We start from the raw sequence: 15098 nt of genomic DNA on the forward strand, positions 1-15098 counted from the left end.
CTTGCTGAGAACATACAAACCTGAGGAGTTCTAGGCATTTTTAATATAGTTGTGTGGCCTGGACTAAGAAGCAAAAACTGGGGACCAGATGTGCCCTCAAGTTTGGTTTGGCTCTTAATGCATTGCACAGAGTGAAACCTGGAGCACTCAGCAGTAGAGGGAACCTCTCTTGAATGGCAAATCCCACTGGATTTTCTAAGTGTTTGAATTTTTAAATAGTGTAGGAAAATGACGGTGTTAAAAGTTAACACTAAAAATGTGTTCCACTGCTGGCTAAAAGCATACTCTGATGTCTGTGATGGATAATTATATCAATGGAGAGTTTGTGTTTGGGAAACCCATTGGATAGGGAAACTGGTTGACTTTCAAACCAAATATGACTGGCAGATTAACGTTTTATTAGGAATTGTCATTGTTTCCCTTCTTGTTTTATGTTTGGGGCCAGTTCTACATAAAAGGGTGAAGTATTTTTCTTACAGTGTTTATCATTCCACATGTGTTTTTATTATTCTCCTCTTTGTTTATGTAAATGGTCATGGCTGTAAAACAGTTTAAAACTTCAGCATTAGAGACAAAAGGAGAGCTGGTTTTGATAGACTTGTCAGTTAAGGCTGTACTAAAATGTAATTATGTTGTTTTTATCTGAAGTTTTCAGTGTTTTTCTTTGTCAGAAAAACTGCAGAATGAAAAAATGGCCTGTGCTGGGCTGTGGGCTGTATTTTTGTCTCTGTAAATATTATCCATAATGCTGTTGACTAAAAATGGGCAGTTTCCTTGGGTACAAACACAAAGAATATATGTAGGGATACTTTATTCTTTTTTTGCCAGAAGAAGAGGTTGCAGTGGCTGAGGTCTTTCTTCCTTCTCCGTGCTGTGTAACATGCTCGGAGCAGTGCAAAGGGCAGGTAAATGCAGTGTCCCTGTGTTTCAGAGACAGAGGATGGCAGCTGCATTCAAAGGATGTATCAGAATCCAGCTGTGGTCCTGCAGCCTCACTCTAAGGGGAAAAGACAGAATTTAGGACCCTGTCAATGTTAATTGCATTGGTTAGCCGTTAGGTCAGCTGAGCAACAGGAGGTTGCAAGTATGCCCGAGGAGCTGCTCTCTTTTTCTCCTGAAGATAGGTACCTGAGAACCCAATTACTGGGCAAACACAGGCCTTCCACGACATTAGAACATCAGTGAATGGCTGAGGGAGCCTCACAGTGGGTGTCCTCAGGATGTTTCAACTATTTATCCATGAGTTACCTTGAATAAACCAAACTGAAAGGCAATTTAAAAGCTGGCTGTTAGGATGCCATGTGTAAACTCTGTAGAGTTTGCTCGACAGTGATTTTTTACTCTGTAATCAAAGGCATGAAAATTAATTTTTTCCATGAAATAAATATTTTTGTTTTATTTTGTTGCTTGTTTTTGTTTTTTTTTTTTCTATTTACTGAAAGTCTAAGGAAAGTAACAGTCAAGAGAAGAGGACTAAAACTATAGTGGGAAAGCATCCCTTTTTACAGGGATGCTTTTTATAACCCTGTGCCCAGTATCAGTTCCAGACTGTCCTTCTGAAGGCCCTGGCTCTTGGGCAGCTCTTTCCCAGGGAGCTTCTCCTCTGGTTTAGAGTTTGTTTTCCTGCATACTTTGATACTTTGATCAGTGGCTTAGGCTTGCCTTTTGATAAAAAGAATTTTGCTATCTGCCAGTGCTTTTTAGGATGTCAGCCACTGCTCAGGCAGGGTGCTGGTTCCCGTCTAAAGTGTGGAGAGCTGTTTTATGCTTTTTACAGTTTTTTGAAAATACTTTCCCTGCCTTGATGGTTCAGGCTTGGGTGTTGGTGTATCAGCATGTCTGGAAATGACATTTTGTTGTTCCAGTAATAATTTTTCTCTACTTTCTGTCATTTGATTTTGCACTGGAGCTTTTGGTTTTAAAGATGAGTCACAGGAAACAGAAATTGAGATCCTCCACAAAAAAAAGCCCAGCAGAGTTTTATTTTCTTGGCTTGAGCTTTGCAGGCAGCTCTTACTTACAAGGACAGTGTGGGCATCATATCCAACATTGAGGTGTTTGGGGCTTAGCCTGAGATCCTCACCACGGCTTCCTTCAGCCCCTGCTGGGAACCAGAGCCGTGGGGCAGTGGCTGCTTGGGTGGGTATTGCATTTTGCTGGTGTAGACAAGCAACTGTATTTAAAAAGCCACAGCTTTAGAATCCTTGATGTAGAGAACTTGATTTTGTCATGTGTTACCAGCATACGAAATTAAAAGGAGAGCAGATATCTCCCTTCATGAATTTTGCCTTCAAGCTCATAAGCATGGCAAATTTTCCACTCATGAGAAGTCTCTCTGGGTTTTATTTTTGCGAGTGCTAATTTAATCTGAATTTAAGATTAAAGAGAAAAATGACCCACAAATAATAAGTCCAAGGCTTTGTGCATTTTAATAGTGAGTGAAGAGAGTTAACTGTAAATATAGAGATTTTTGTTAAGGATCCTTTTTATGTTGTAACTGGAGATGTAAATAACTTTTTTGTGATTTTCAAAAGTGGTGGTATAATGCATCAGTACACCAAATGAACCCTTGAAGGGAGAGGAGATGTGATGAATGCTTGAAAATTATACTATGAGACAGTCGCTTGAAAATTATACTATGAGACAGTCTTACTTTCTTCTACAAAAAATAAAGCAATCATTTCAAAATAGTTGCTTCAAATATAGGTCAGGGTTAGTTGCTTGAGACGGGATTTGACTAATGAAAGTTACTTGTCAGGCTACAGAACTTCATAATTCCTCTTTAAATATACATTCTGACTTCATCTGTGGTGATTAGTTGGACTGTATTTAAGCAGAATTGATATGAACTGTTACAGCACACGTTTGAAGGCTGCTGTACAGTTGATTCTGTAGCAGTAGGTCATGTGATTTGTTTAGTTTTGTCTTAGCAAATTCTGTTTTGTCATGAAACCAGTTCTCTGCCCTTCCTTTTTCACAGCTCTCAAAAGCCGAGTCAGGCTGCCTTACGGGTCGCTGCAGGCGTGTTTTGGAATGGCACGGCTGTCTTTTAAAGCCAATAAAATTGTTCCTAGGATTTTTCCATACATTACTTGTATACTGGGCCAAACTGTGTTTTAACAACTGAAACATTGTTCTTAAGCTTGGAAATTCACCCTATTTTGTTTGTAGAAGTAACAAAGAGAGAATATTGTTCCTAATGTGCGGCTGTTCCATTCTTTATCAATGTTTGGTGAGTCAGGGTTAGTTCACACAGGTGAAATCGGCACAATGTAAAGCCTCGATTCTCACAAGAGCATGGCCCCTCTGTGTGGGGTTTGCATTGTAGCTCTTGTGTGGGGTTTTCAGGATAGCTGATGCCAGTGTAGGGCCCAGTCCCCCAGCCCTGACTGCCGGGGCTCTCTGGGAGATGGGTCCTGGGCTTTGCTCACCTGTGGGTGAGCCAGCAAAGGCAGAGCTCACCTGTGTCTGGTTCTGCCCTCCTTGCTGAGTGTTCCTGTTGGGGCTGGCTGGGCACTGGCAGCGATTCTCATCCCTAAAGGTTTACTCTTTCCATAAGCAATTTCTCAGCTGCTCCTCCCCTTGCTTACAGGGCTGCCTTCCCTTGTACTTCTCTTTTTCTCATGTTGCAGAGATGATGACATCAAGCCAAAACCTGGATGTCTTAAGCTAAGAAAGTAAATACAGCCTTGTCACTCTGGTTTTTTTTTAGTAGGAGCCTTTTGTTAATCTTTTGCTGTCCACGCTGATGTTAGACCAGTTTTCTGAGAATTCACAATCAATTCACACTTCATTAGCTTTATCCCTCTTACTTTTAGCAGAGCTTTTAGGACAATGTTATAATGGACTCATCATACTTTAATCATTTGCTGTCCATTGTTTGAGATTTGGGTTCTGCATCTTCCTCAGAGGATGTTCTGACCCAAATTTCTCTTGCCTCCTTGTTCAGTGAGCAGAGTTTGAACTGGAGAGCACTACGAGAAATACTTGTAATGTCAGTGGGTATAATGCAGTTGTACTTACCCTGTTTCTAGGCCATGTACAGTCTTCTGAAAAGCATGGAGGGCTACTTAAACTTCATGTTTGATGATAGGTTTGTTTCTCTGAGCTGTGCTTTGTGCCTGCCTTAATCCCCACTGTGCTGCTGCAAATTGAGTTGAAAACCATCAGGTTTATGGATGTGCTGGTTCCACTGTGTGTATCTGAAAGAGAGATGCTTAATATGCTTCATATAGTTGTTCATGTTTCTTCTTAGTCCTTTTAATTTTTCTCTTGTGGGTTTTCTGTCAGGGAGTTTTGTTCTTTTATCTGTGCTTTTGCTGGGCTCTCATTGCTGAAATGATATAGCGACTGACTTAATCCAAAGTGTCTTGTCACTTGACTGTGAGGGTTTTTGAAAAATTTACTGTGTGTTCTTGGGCATGTGGAGTTTCTGTGATTAATAAGGGGTCTCAAACTGATTTTGAAGATTTTAATGTGTACAGGCTGGGGTTTTTTTTCCTAGTAAGAGTAATCTCTGTTCCCAAAATCAGTTCCCTTTTAGCTTTTCAAAACTCATTTTCTGAGAGAAATGCAGTGCTTGTACATAATTAATGGCATTGTGGATTATTTTAAATGAGGCAGGGTCTGGTTTGTATTTAAAAGACTGGGGCTTTTGTGGACTTGCTGCAGTAAAATATGAAGTCTTACAAAGTGGAAGTGATCTCCCTTCATGATTTTTGTGAGATGGTTGGATTAAAAGAGCTGGAAACGTATGTGGTGTAATTTTGGGTTTACCAACTGTGTGCATTAATGCTAAATGAAGACAAGAAATAAGATTCACTGTCTTCCTCTAAGCTGTTTATGGCAAGGATCCCAAAGATACCAGTAATTCTCTAATCCAGAGAGCACTGTTCTGAATTCCTGAGATTAATGACTAGGTCTGTCATGGAAGGCTTCCCCAGCACAAAAACCTGTCAGGTTGTACTGTATTAAATATGTTGTTTTGAGGTTTGCTGCTGGCAAATCCATGGCAGCTTTCTGTGTCCTGTCCTGGTGTTGACAAGGACAAACAAGTGAGCTGGCTTGGCTTGGGTAAGCAGTGGCATATGGTGTTGAGATCACTTCCCTGAGCAGGTCAGTTTGTGGACAGAAAGCAGTTGGGATTAGATGCGAAACAGAAAAGTGCTAATTTAATGCAGTAGTGAAAATATTGATTTGAATTTGTAAGGCTTTTTACCTTGGAAGGACAGTGCTGTAGAGAAGTGCCAGATGTCTGTGGATCGTGTGGATTGTGTCTGACTGATGACATTAACATATTAAGCAGTTGGTGCCGTGTGCCTTTGCAGAGGCTGTGGCTGAGCTGCAGAGGCTGTGTGTGTCCCTGCCTTTGGGGTGGTAGCCCTTTGAGGGACAGACATCTCTGCCCCCGGCCCAGGTGTGCAGGCAGAGGTGCTGCAGGGAAGTGCAGGAAACAGCTCGGGAGAGGTGATCAGAAGCTGCCTTTACCAGTGAGCAGATGTAGTTTGTTGCAGCCCAAAAGCTGCTGCTTTGGTGTTTTGACACCAGGGGAGCAATACTGGTGAAGATGTGGGCAGAGCTAAGGTGTGTTTTTAACTCCCTTTATTTATTTGTTTTTCCTGTGTATTTTGGGATTCCTGTTCCAATAGCTGGATGTTCTAGTACATGCCCTAATAACAGTTGACTTGAATGTCAGAAGACATTCTGAGTATTTTGGAATGCTGTCTGAGGAGAACCCTAAGGCAAAGAGGCATCTAGGATGATAGAAAACAGTAGTGCACACTTCCCCTGTGTGCAGGGAGCATTCATAGGGCTTCAGCTGCAGAGAGTCCATGTCAGAGATGTGAAGTGTCAGCAACAGATTGCTGGATAACAGAACAGGAGCAACTCTTGAGCTATCTTGAACTCTGCTTTATGGGGCATATTTCTGTATCATTCCCTGCTGCTGTAGATGAAAGGGTCACTGAAGCCAGAGGATTTGCAGTCCGTGTTCCTGAGAGTACTTTTTCCTGCATTTTCTTCTGCTGTGCTGAATCTTCTTGGCTGCGATGTTGGTGTTCAGTTCACATGTGAAATCTGCCAAGCATCTTTTTTTCAGTCATATTGCAATCACTGCTGCACAGCTTCCCACTCCACTAGTTGTGAGAATCATGCAGGACAAAAGGAAAAACAAACAAACACAAACAAGCCAACCCCAAACTAAAAGCAAAGGTCCTCACCCCCTGGAAAAGGATGGCAGAGCATTCACTATAGTGTATATCAGTGTAAAGCATTTGATCTTTATTTTGAGACAATGCTATGGAAATGGGAACAGTTGCCAACAGTTTCTGAACACAGCTGATAAAAGCTGTTTTGAAAATCTGTTCCAGGACAATTCAGCTGGATTAGTTCATTTAGCAGTTGCTGTGTTCTGTAGACAGAAGCAGGACAGTGCTTTAAAATCTTATTGCAATGCTCATGAGTCTTGTTGGATAAGCAGCAGTGGCTGGATCGACTGTATTTATAAAAATCATGTGCTCAGGCCATAATTCCCCCCTGTTTAGTCTGCATACTTAAGCCTTGTTTGGTGGCCCTCAGGACACTGATTTGACGTAGTTGAAGTCATCTCACAGCCTGATGAGACATGGCAGCTCTCAGCAGTAGGAGGGACTTCCTTCAGAGTGTGGTGTTTGTTGCCCTTCTCATTTGGGAATCCCAGTGAGCCTGTGGTAGGCCAGGGACCAACATAACTGTGTCACTGTAAGCACTGCTGAGGCTCCTGTTGCATCTTGTCGCTAAACCTGGAGAATGAGCAAGATGTGACTTGAGCAATGTGTTTATAGAGCAGCAAATCTGTGCTTGTCTGGATGTCCTGTAGGAACCTCGCCCACCCCCTCCAGTCTGAGTGTGGAGCCAAGCAATGGGGTAATTAGTGACATGCTGGAAAGGAAAAGATTTGGTATGCATGTGTATTTATTTTAAAGAAAGTAGTACATTAAATTGATGAAAATATAAATCTATTCTGTGGTGAACATTGCAGAGTTTCAGTGCAGTAGGAAAATACGATGAAGTACAACAAGTAATTTTTCACTTTGGGCGGAGAAGTGGAAAGCGATTGTCATCTCTAGAGCTTGAAAAGGCTCAGATTTGCAGTCAGCATTGCTGTGTTACTGCTGTCAGGCAATCCTGGAAGCTATTTAAGCAATGCCATATGCTCCTCTGAATTGTCCAGTGAAAAACAATGGGGGGGCGGAGGAAAACCCTTAAAACTATAAAGCTCTTTTCAGAGCCACATCTGGACTTAATAAATGCAAGCACACAGTGTATAATTTAATGTATCTGCTTAAATTAGGTCTCGAACACAAGAGTGCAAGGCCTGCCATGCTGTGTTTGGTGCAAAAAGGATTTTCTCAACATATTTATTTTCCTCATGTAAGTCCGATTATGACCTTGTAAAAAAATCTGCTAGCCATGCAGCTAATGCGGCTGGAAATAAGAAACCTGTTCTCTGCAATACTGGTGTGAGTGGTTTAAACCTGGTAAGCTACCAGGCATGGTGGTTGTGTGTAGCTGTTCTATTTTATCTTTGAACATGAATACACAAGTACTGAAATCTGGTCTTTTGCCCTGACTCTGGTATGGAATAAGGCCCTGGCTCAGTACCTGCGAGCTATGACTCTGTGGGCAAGGGCTGCTTTTGGCAATTGCCCCAAAATGAGGAAAACCTTTAAAGAAGTTCACAACTTGTGAGCCGAAAAAAAGGCAGAAAAATAGGCCTTGCCCCACTCCTGGAAAGAGGTGGGAGGGTTGGCTATTTCTGTCTAACTCTGTGAAAAAACAGCTAAGGAGAGCAGCCTATTTATAGTAGTTCTCAGTTGTCCATAGGGACATTTTCATCTTCAGGGAAAAACTTTAGGGATCTGAAAACTAAGAAGGCTGAAAACTCAGATGGCATTAGACTAAAGAATAAGCTTTTGGTTGCCTTTCATGTGAGAAAATGACACCAGGATTGATTAGAAAAAGTAAGATGCACCTACAAGTTGTAGCTGCAATTGTGTTATGATGTTCTGGGGAGAAAGCAGGGACTGTGGTGAGAAAGCTCATACTGGGGTGCATGTGTGGACTTCCATTTCTCTTGTGCATGGCAGGAGACCATTGTTAAGTCTTTAGGGTTTTTTTCCTTATGTCCTAATGTCTGTGATTTTCTTCAAAACATGTGCATTAAAAATTTAAATACTCTAGAGCTCACACTTGTTCCCCCTCAATCAGATCTGACTTCCACTGGGTTAGCTGAGGACACCTGCAGCCTCCTAGTCTCCCTGAGTTCCCATTTTCTGTCAGTGAACCTGTGATATACAGGAGGCTTCAGAAAACTTACATTTCCTACACGTTAAACAGAGGAACGGCATTTTCATTGCAAATTTCCCCTGGGTATTTTTCCAGTTGGAGGAGAATGGTTCTTCCTGTTGGCTGCCCCGCTCTCATCTCCAACATGTTTTGGGTGGAGACTGACTGTAGCTGACTTCTCCAGGTGGAGAAGGGCAGGAAGGGACCTGATGCTTCAGGCTCTGTGGTGACTGAGTCTGCAAGGCTAAAAGAAAAGGGAAATCCGCCTTTTTTCTTTATTAAGTCACAAGAAGTAATTGGGGTTGGAAATGGGGCTGTGACTTCTGTGTTGTCACTATGAAGATGTAGTTTAAGGAACCACATGAGGAAAGACAAACATAGCACTTAACAGAATTTTAAAAGCAGCATTTTTCTAATAGTGACCCAAGTAATGCAGAAATTTACCCAACAAAGATAAGTGCACTGAAATGGAAATGGACCCCCCCCCCAAAAAAAAAAAAAAATCCCTGGCTATGTGAATTTAATCAATTTCTCTTGACAGGTTAAAGTTTCTCTGTAAGAATTTGAAATACGATGTTCTGTTTCACAAGTCTGTGGCAGCATTCCTCATGGTCTTCCAAAGTAATTGTTTTTTTTGCTGTAGGAAGGGAGATGTCTATGTTCATTTGATAGGATCGATTGAACTGTTCTAGTGGGCTTTAATTTCTGGTGTCAGAATATGGTGTGCTGAAGGCCACGGCAGAACTGTGGCTCTGCAGTATGAAAATGCAGGTATTCAAGGTTGCTGTAGCAAGCATTTTTCAGCACTTTTGATTAGAAACTCTGGCATGAAAAGAATATTTATTCAATGACATCTGCTACTTGCTTGCTGCACCTAAATAGTCTTCCTGAATATTTTTTTAAAGTTTGTCCTAGAACTTGACATGTAGGGTGTTGGCAATATGACTGTGCTGTAAGACTGCTTTAAAAGTCTCTAAATTACTATGATCTCTTTTACAGAAGGAAAAACAGCAGCTGCAGTCACAAAATTGAGTGGGTTAAATAGGTGTATGTGTCTGGGCATGTGTCAGCCCATAACTCACCGCTGGTGCTGAGTGTTTGCAAACTGTTGGAAACTCAGAGGATGGGATCTGTAGTCTCTGTTTTCTGTCTGCTCCCATTTGGCTGTTTAGTGAATGCCACAAGCTTGGAAGTTCCTGCCCTCTTTCGTACTGGGGTTGATCAATCTGTGTTTGAATCATCCATTTTCGGAGTTTGGGTAGGTAACATTTCAAGTGTGTAAGGAGGGGAGCACTTACCTCTGCTGCCCTGACACAGCTGCATTCTGAAGGCTGTACCTGTGTCACCTTGGAACACACACAATTGTTAGGTTGAAATATTGTGGAGAAATTACACTCCAAGGAACCTTCTTTATATTCTCAGGGGTTTGTCAAGGCAAAGCATTTTGTTGTTACTATTCCAGGTTCAATTTAAGTGTGTGCCCTCCTCCGTCCCCCACTGTTCTTCTCTCTGTTACCCACCTCCCCCATAGCTCCCTTCACTCTTTTTTTTCTCCTTTGTAGTTGTGCTCAGAGAATTTAGCAGCTCTGTGGGAAGAAGACCTTGAAGCTCAGAGCCTGTTCTGTAGTAGAGAGGGCTGTGGATGCCTGTGAACACATCTGTGCTTTAGGGCCCCTTGCTCCACTTGCTCCTTAACAGGCAGGACACTCAGCCAAAGTGGAGAAAATGGAAGGGCAAATCCTTGGGGAAGCAGAGTTGTGGTGAAAGAAGTGGTTAAGGGATAGAGACTGCAAAGACACTGATGACTGTGATTCTGTGACTGTCACTTCTTCGACTGTCACTTCTTCTTAGGTTCAGTGTGGACAGGTCTCACATATAAAAAAAATTCCTCCTCAGGTTCTATAGGGCAAGAGGTTTGATTTAAAATAAAAATTACTGGCTTTTTTTGCTTAATTAAACTACATGTTCTTAATATACTAAAAGCCAGTGAAAATTTAAGACTGTAAAAGTTTAGTAGCTCCATTTATATTTTATATAAATATAAAATATAAAGCTTAGAAGCTTATGTTCACAGGCTTAGAAAGCCTTTTTAAAGACTTTTATGGTTATTTTTCATAGTAATACTTGATAGTTTGACCAGTGGTAGGTTAATAAGCCTTTTTTTGTGTGATTACTCAGCATTCAAATACAGCACATTAGTGACTGTGGCCTTATGCATTATGGATGAAAGCCCTTGCTGTTAATACAGATCTTACCTTTGAGCCAGTCAAAGCCTTTATTTAGCTGTACAAAAGAAGAAAATGAGAAAGGTGCTGTTGTGTGTCACACAGGTGCATTTGAACTTCATTGATACCCAGATGTGCATTTGCAATCCAAGGCAGAGCTCTAAAACTGATCCTGGGGGTGTGCTGGTCGGGCACGAGGGTGGGGTTTGCCAGGACCACACCTGGGGCTTTTCAGGGACCTGACCTGGGACTTGCAGGGATCATACCCAGGATTACAGGATGTCAGAGCTCTGGCAGTGCTGTGCTCATGCTGCTTCATTTCCCCACTGGCAGCGTACCTTCAGCGTTGGTGTGCCTTAGCTGCTTTTTCCAGATTGTTTTTCTTTACCTTTTCTCCCCACCTCAATTGCTTTCAAGAATTCCTGCCTCTTTTGGGTTGTTCTTCCATACACTACTGTTTTTTCAGGGAGAGAGCAACTAGAAGAAGAGCTGGGGTGTTTAACCTGGATGAAAGGAGGCTCAGAGGGACCTTATCTCTCTCTACAACCACCTGAAAGGAGGTTGTAGCCAGGTGGGGATCAGTCTCTTCTCCCAGGTATCAAGTGACAGAACAGGAGGAAATTTCCTAAAGTTGTGCTGGGGGAGGTGTAGATTGGATATGAGGAAAAATATGTGGATGTGGCACTTGGGGACAGGTTTTAGTGGGGTTAACAACTGGATTCAGTGGTCTTAAAAGTCTTTTCCAGCCTTAATGATCCTATGAATCTATGAAGTCCACATTCATCACCAGGCTTTCAGAAGCCTGAGCGTTCTGCTCTGTGCTAGGCAGCCTGGTAGGAGCAGAAAGGGGTGGGGGGAAAGGTGGAAGTGTATAAATAACTTTTTGTGCTCTCTGACATGCGTGTTTGCTTTTCTTTACCCATCAGCATAAGGTTACTTACAGTGGGGTTGCTGTTTTTCATTTCTGCTGTGTGGCTGCATTTCTATTTGACTGTTTTAAATAGTATGTTTGCATGGGGCTGAAAGAACCTTCTGTATTATAAAAGATGAAAATTTCAGCTCTCTGTTAAGTCAGAAGATCAGGACTAACATGGCTACTTGTGCTGCTGCTTCTCAGGCTGGTTGGAGCTACAAGGAAAAACAGCAGTGGAAACTGGTTTTATTGCCCATCTTTCTGGTTTTAGGTAAATGTTGATTCTTTTTCATGGATGAATGTGTTCTTCTTGGTGAACAGTGCTGCTACCTTTTGTATCTCAAGATGAAAGTAGGACTACAGGAGGGAGAAAAATTGATAATTAAGTGATTTAGCATTTAATTTGGTGTTCTTTCTACAAGAATTTCACTTTGCTTTGTGTTTGGTTTTCTGCTGTACTGAATTCTGTCAAATTCATGTCAGTTTTGTAGCCCTAATGTGTATCTGGCTCCCTGCTGGCTTCTGAGCACAATAGCTGATTTGGTAAACTCGACATTTTTCCAGAGGGGATTAGTTGCTATGTAGGAATTGTTACGATCGTTCCACTGAAAGCACTTCTGAATGATTGTCTCTCTTGCTTGGAAGCTACTTGTCTGATATTTGGGGGATTTTATATATTTCATGGCATTCAGGAACTTGGTTGGGGAGAGTATGGAAGTCAGACAATCAACTTGTTGCTCTTTAAATAGGTCATACTTAATGTACACTGGAAATAAAACCACGCTCATAATGTTTGAGATGCCACTGGGTTTCTTAAAGATGTTTCTTAGACAAGCTATTGACTTCATTTTAGAATGTGGTCTTCAGGTTCTGTGGTGTGATTTAAAATAAAGGTTCCTGGAGGTTTTTTGTTTAATTAAACTTAGTATCAGAATTTGCATTTTACTTCTTTTGAATTGTGTTGACTTAAAAAAATAATCTCCGTTTGGAGCGGCAAGGATTCTTGAAGGAGTGATTCTGCAGCAGTATTTAGGTGTAATACTGTGTGACCAGTGCCTCTCTGTCTCACAGGGCAGCAGTTGCTGTTTGACTGTTCCATCAGGTCTTACTTTTGTCTGATACCAGCCTACGTGTTTAGTTTTATTTCATGTTTCACACAATTTTAGCCTGGTGGCACCCTGGGAAGAGTTGCGTTGAGCTCTCTTTCCTTTTATTGTTTCTGTAACTTTCTACTTTTTTTCCTCGCTATAACTTTTTCAGAATTACTGTTTCAAAGTAGTTTTTATGTAGCTTCTTTAGTTATAAAAATAAGTTTATGAATATTGGGAAATAAAATATGGTCTCTCCCTTTTTGTTGTCAAGCTACCTCGGTAATAATATGTCCATATTCTTTATAGTTCCCATGTTGGCAAAGCTTCCAGTTAGATGATGAAATATGTTACAGATCTGTTTTATTAACTGCTCTGGCTGAGGCAAATGCACATCAAAATCATCTGTTCCATTTCTGGTTTACATTGTTGTATTTCTGTCATAGTAAAACATGAGCTTTGAAAGGCACAGCAGTGGAAAAATCCTGTTCAAAACCTCTCTTAATCATAGATTTAAGTATGCCTATGTGCACACTGTCAGACTTCTGTTTTGGGCAAGTTCATGTTACTGTGAACTAATAGAGAAATTCATATAAAATAGTGCTAAGCTGTAAAAAACAATGTGAAAACTGTGTAGCACTATTCTGACCTTGTAATGCTGTACATCTGGAAGAGCAACTGAGTTTGGAAAAAAAGATGAATTTCAGCTTCCTGTGAGGGGCTTTCTAAAATTTATTTTTATTTATTTTTTCACTTTCCTCTCTGAGCTGTATCAGTCCAATACTGTTTGTAGGTTTGCCCATTACAAACGGACCAGAAAACCCACGTGGGAGACAGAGGTGGGATTGACACTTCAGAGGGGGACTTCAGCAGGGAAATACTTGGATACAGAGAGTCAGCTCTTCAAAGAGCTTTAGAGAACTGCTCTGTGTGGTACAGGGAGTACAAAAATGAAGGAACAAACTGAGCCTTCTGTGCAAAAGGAGCTGGAGAAGATGAGGTGTGCAAAGCAGGACTGGATAGCCAGGAAGTGGGATAAATGAAGACAGCAAGGGAGCATGAAGGCCAAATACTTGAAATGAGAAGGGAGGGAGAAAGGGGAGAACATCGTAAGTACATGAGGCACAAACAACGTCCAGGGAATGGTAGGAGATGAGGAAATATTTGAGAAACAACTAAGGGCATGGAAAATACCTCTGTTGTTTCAGCAGCCAGAATACAAAGAGAGGATGTGTTGCTTGGGATCCTCATCCCAAAGCTCTGAAACTGCAGGGATGTTCCAGCTTCTGAGTAGTTGTAACAAGGGGTGAGGAGGACCAGTGTGGCTGGGTGGGCTCTTCAGGGTGACCATGCTGAGCAAAGAGAAGGCAGCTCCAGCTGGCATTCATCTCTCCTTGGTCTTACGTTGTCATTCTTCCCTGTTGTCCCCCTCATCCTGGCCGTCCCCATTCTCCCAACTCTGAAATACTTGTTATTTTCATGTATATGCACTTGATGGAGATTTCCAGGAGACTGTAGAGACTGATGCCCAGTTCATGTAATTCTTTTTTCTATTTAGCTATTTTTTCTATTTAGCTATGTTAAATAGAAGGTGTTTGTATAGGTGGTTTGACTGATTTTGTCATTATTATTTTCACCCAACATTTGTTATTTCCAGTGTGTTAAAGGAAAATCCTGCCGATCATGTGTCCTTTCCTCTTCCCAGGCATAAGCCAAGCATATTCATTGTACAATAACGACAATATTTACCAGCTAGTACATGAACTATTGTTGTTTCTAATCTGTGAGTCCATTTTCAGTCCACAAAATATTTTTAAGTTGTACCCATAGCTGCTGTACTGACTTAAGAGTCTGCTTTAAGAGTGTTCTTTCAGTTGCTTTTTAAACTGCAAGCATGTATTCTGGCAGTCCTGCAGGTGTTACTTTTAATATTCAACTTTATTCTTAGTATTCAATGTTGTTCTTAATATTCAGTTTTATTTTTAATATTTTAGAGTAGATGCTTCTCTGTAAGATTTAGTGCTTTTCCTTATTCTTAAATTTGTCTGTCAGTGTTATGGGATTTATTAAATTAGTTTGATTAGAAATGAGACTTGCGTTCTGCAGACAATGTATTTGGCCCTAGGAATCATAGGCACTTGATTTTAATAAGCTGATGTATGCATCTGTTGGCTTCTGCCCTTAATAGTCTCAGTACAAAAATGGGATCTGTTCAGGGTTTTTTGTGGCTAAAGCTGCCTTAGATAAAAAAAAATTAGAATCTTTATTTTGCTTTTAAATCTCCCCACCAAAATTGAGGACCCAGAGTTAACTTGGAGTTTTTGCTGTTGGGGTATGGTTTCCCCTGTCTGCTGAAACACTCCTGTGTCTAAGCTGGCTTGAGCTACGTGACCTCTTGAGTATTTCAGCCAACTCTGTGTCTGTGATATTAAGGGAGCAGAAGCAATGTAGTTTGTGGGTTGCTCTAGAGAGAATTGTTGCAGAAAGCTGGGAGTAGTTGCCTGTAACTTTCTGGTTTGGAAACTTGGCCGATAGAATGTACCTGTA

General features: G+C 41.3%; 1 protein-coding gene across 2 annotated transcripts in view; it reads left to right on the forward strand.

Moving 5' to 3' along the window:
- The window catches only part of PXYLP1 (2-phosphoxylose phosphatase 1), a 52068-nt gene that overhangs the window by 19538 nt on the left and 17432 nt on the right, over window positions 1-15098 (forward strand). Inside the window, exon 1 of one of the 2 annotated variants that reach the window (XM_032119725.1) lies at window positions 11556-11734. The exons of the other annotated variant lie outside the window; for it this stretch is intronic. Within the exon in view, the coding sequence (XP_031975616.1) occupies window positions 11641-11734 (94 nt within the window). The 5' untranslated portion in view covers window positions 11556-11640. Of the gene's footprint in view, window positions 1-11555; window positions 11735-15098 lie in introns of those variants that run through there. 2 annotated transcript variants of the gene reach the window in all.

The sequence above is a fragment of the Corvus moneduloides genome, chromosome 10 (genome assembly GCF_009650955.1).
Source record: "Corvus moneduloides isolate bCorMon1 chromosome 10, bCorMon1.pri, whole genome shotgun sequence".
In the NCBI taxonomy this organism is placed as follows: domain Eukaryota; kingdom Metazoa; phylum Chordata; class Aves; order Passeriformes; family Corvidae; genus Corvus; species Corvus moneduloides.